This window comes from Maniola jurtina, chromosome 2 (assembly GCF_905333055.1).
Source record: "Maniola jurtina chromosome 2, ilManJurt1.1, whole genome shotgun sequence".
NCBI lineage: Eukaryota > Metazoa > Arthropoda > Insecta > Lepidoptera > Nymphalidae > Maniola > Maniola jurtina.
The window spans coordinates 903496-906972 of NC_060030.1; the positions used below are offsets into that span (position 1 = coordinate 903496).

Here is a 3477-nt window from a genome sequence, read left to right on the forward strand (position 1 = left end):
GGGATCGAACCTGGGACCTTCCACTTGACCACAGCGCTCACCACCAGGGAGATCGTCAAACTCTTTATTCTTTAGATAAGGTAGGTAAAAATCGGCCCTAGATGAAATAATATTGTGAAAATGTCGAATAAAGCATGGATTCTCTTTTTTGGAACAGACACGCATTCTGCCAAAAAATGAAAGAACAAAATGTCTAATATAAAAGGTGCACAGTTACACTAATCTCAGGTAAGTTAATTGTCGCATCTGCATTAATATTCTATTATGCCGTCATAGCGGTCGGCGATGCGCCTTCCCCGCTGCCCCCCACATTGTATATAGCCTTCGACTCACGCGCCGCCCGCAGTTTTTATACCATATTCGAGACGCACGCACGTACAAGTGGAACTAAGTGCCAAGAGTAACATGTCGCGGTATTTTGCGTTTTTCGCGTTACTCGCGCTCGCGGCCGCCTACCCCGCGAGCGACGACGTCCCTCGCCCCATCACCACCATCACAGACTCAGACTTCGAAGACCCATCCCCCTGGTTCAGATTTCCACCGTTCGGAAACATTTTTGCGCCTCTAACAAAACTGTTCTCAAGTTTCGCGGACATCGGACCGAGGATCGAGATAGACGATGACAAGTTCCGAGTGATCGTCAACGTTAAGGAGTACAAGAAGGAAGATTTGAAAGTTAAGGTGAAAGGTGACTTCATTCTAGTCCAAGGAGCGCATGAAGCTAAACACGATGATCATGACCTATTCGCCAGCCAATTCTTCCACACATACAGTCTCCCGTTAAACGCCAGTGCATCAGATGTCACTGCTACTCTGACTAGCGACGGATATTTGGATGTGATCGCTCCTATCAATGGTGCTGATGAAAACGAAAAGGCTGCTGAAAGGGAAGTGCCGATCGTTGAAAGTGGGAAACCATTGAAGGAAGAGAAAGAGCCCGTCGTTCCAGCTCCAGCTGTGCCAGCTCCAGAAGAGCCAGCTCCAGTTATTCCAGTGGAAAACGCTGATAACGTAGCAAATTTTGATAAAGTTGAAACATTCGACACACCGATAAACACACCGATAGAGCCCCTTGCTAAGGTTGAAACTGTTGATAAAGTAGAAAATGAACCGTCTGCCACTGTTGATAAGGTCGATGTGGAACCAACTGCCACTGTTGAGAAGGTTGAAAATGATAAACCGATTGCCCCTGTTGAGACAGTTGAAAATATTGAATCAATTCCTCCTGCTGACAAGGTCGAAAATTTTGAAAAAGTCGAGCCACTCCCAGTGACGACACAAGCTGCTGAAGTTGAAGCTGAAAAGGAAGTGACACCTGCGCCCGCGCAGGAAGAGGTACCCGTCCAGGACATCAAAGTCCCCCAGGATAACGAACTGAACGAAATCCAGCCCTAAAGTGATATAGATTTAAGTATGTATTTATAAAACAGTATTGTAATAAATATTTTTAATACGAATGCAGAGTTTTGCTTGTTGCGTGTTGGCATGCGTTTCGCGTTCTCGTCTAATGTTAGAAACGGTGCATGAATACAGATTGCGCGGGAATGGTTTGGGTGACCTGCTGTGAACAATGGAGGATTGTGTTTGCTTTTTGACTGCGTCATTGGGTCTTCCTATTTAATATGTTACCTTCTACATACAAAAACAAGAATTACGTGGAATAAATTATAGGATTCATTATCCTAGACGATGCTTGTGACTTGGTCGAATTTAATATTTTAAATTCCATGGGAACTCTCTAAAAACTAGTCTATGTACATGTCCAGGATGCATGGTATATTTAAACCAAATTTTGTCAAAATCGGTTACATAGATGCATCGTAAAAAGGTGACAAATAGACAGTCACACTTTCGCGCTTAAACTAATGGATAACTTTATTCCTCGTAATTTTATTCGCAGCGAATTTCAAGTATTTTTCAAACACATAAAATATTTTGCTCATCGATTAATAGTAGGTATATCTCAAAAATAAAAACTAAGTGTCTCTTTGGCAACATCTAAATCAGTTAATAATATAGTAAGAAGTAAATAGGTATGTTATTGTGAGTAAAAGTTGACTGACAGATCTATCAACGTACAACTCAAACTACTGGACGGATCGAGCTGTTTGAGATGTAGACATCCGCTAAGAAAGGATTTTAGAAAATAAGGGGGTAAAATAGGGGTTTGAAATCTGGGTAGTCCGTACGGACAAAGTCACCGGCTAAGATAATCTTGTATAAATATTACCTAAAAATATGTTTCATAACTAAATCTTCCGATTAAATGTGTTAGTATGTATCAAGCTTACCTACTTAAGTCTGGCAATAGCGGCAGGAAGCCAGCTGAAATTTGAGCTCAGCAACATTATCTTACACTTCCAGACTGAAGCCGTAACCATAATTATGTAGGTGAATGTATACAGAGACAATTATCTGGGGATTACCTTCAAGAAACCGTCTTAGTCATTTCCTCAAAGGAGCCCGGAACGTTGAACTAAGCATATTTCGCGTATTATTTAAATTAATGAGTCAGAAGTTTTCCTCTCCAATTTTAATATACCTTCAGTCAAGAGTTAATAGGCATCCTCTAGGCAGGCGTATTCCATCTTAGGCTGCTAAGAGCTGGTGCTAGTCTATAAACTAAAATAAATATTTTATACATATACATAAAAGCAAAAATTGTATACATAATATAAAGAGTTGCCCTGACTGATTGACTGATCTATCAACGCACAGCCGAAACCGCTATGGAAATTTTGACATTAGGTTCCTTTTATGACGTATGCTTTCACTGATTTTTGGAAATACTACCCCTACAAGAGGTGTTAAATAGGGGTTGAAAATTTGTATGAAAGTCCGTCATTTTTCAAGTTACATATATACTTAAATGAAAGGTTTTTGAGCTTTTGGTTAAAAATGAAGCAATTATACGTGTTTCAGGATTTTTGAAAGGATTTAGGGGATGGACGTTTGTATGAAACTCCGTCATTTTTCAAGCTATATGTATGCAAATTGGTGTCTGTCCTTTCGGGCTAAATGAAGAAGTATGTATGTATACCAATGTTCAAAAATTCTATTCGAGTGAAAACAGGTCAGAACGGCTAGTTTTGCACAAATTTTTTCAGTCTCTTAATTAAGCAATCTCGGAAAATTTCTTTTGTAAAGTATTTATTTTCACAGATGTTAGCAAGAAACGACAATTTCGAGACAGATTGGATACAAAAATACATTAATATAAATCAGTTTAATTTTGAAATAATAATGTAGGTAATTTTGATAGGGCACGCATTTTGAACGCTCTAATTAATGATTAATTAATTTCTATTGAAATAATATACAAAGAAATATAAACAAGGCAGACGGTGTGGTTAATCATCTCGCAAGGTTCCAGGTTGATATTCAGTGGAAGGTTTTGACCTCAGCGGTTTACAAATCGACCGACAAAGTGGTTCGGCATTTGTAGATCTCAAAAGGCTAAGATAGACATTATATGTA

General features: G+C 39.3%; 1 protein-coding gene across 3 annotated transcripts; it reads left to right on the forward strand.

Annotated features, from left to right (window-relative positions):
* Positions 1 to 329: 329 nt before the first annotated feature.
* LOC123871300 (heat shock protein 67B1-like) lies at positions 330 to 1457 on the forward strand. Of its 3 annotated transcripts, none has more exons than XM_045915044.1 (2): positions 330 to 1105; positions 1136 to 1457. In XM_045915044.1, exons 1-2 carry the CDS (start codon positions 406 to 408, stop codon positions 1393 to 1395), a joined length of 960 nt encoding a protein of 319 aa, XP_045771000.1. In that variant the 5' UTR covers positions 330 to 405; the 3' UTR covers positions 1396 to 1457. The 3 variants fall into 3 exon arrangements, with proteins under 3 accessions (XP_045771000.1, XP_045770990.1, XP_045770982.1); XM_045915034.1 differs by having other exon boundaries at positions 330 to 960; positions 991 to 1457; XM_045915026.1 differs by having other exon boundaries at positions 330 to 1457.
* The last annotated feature ends 2020 nt before the right edge of the window (positions 1458 to 3477 follow it).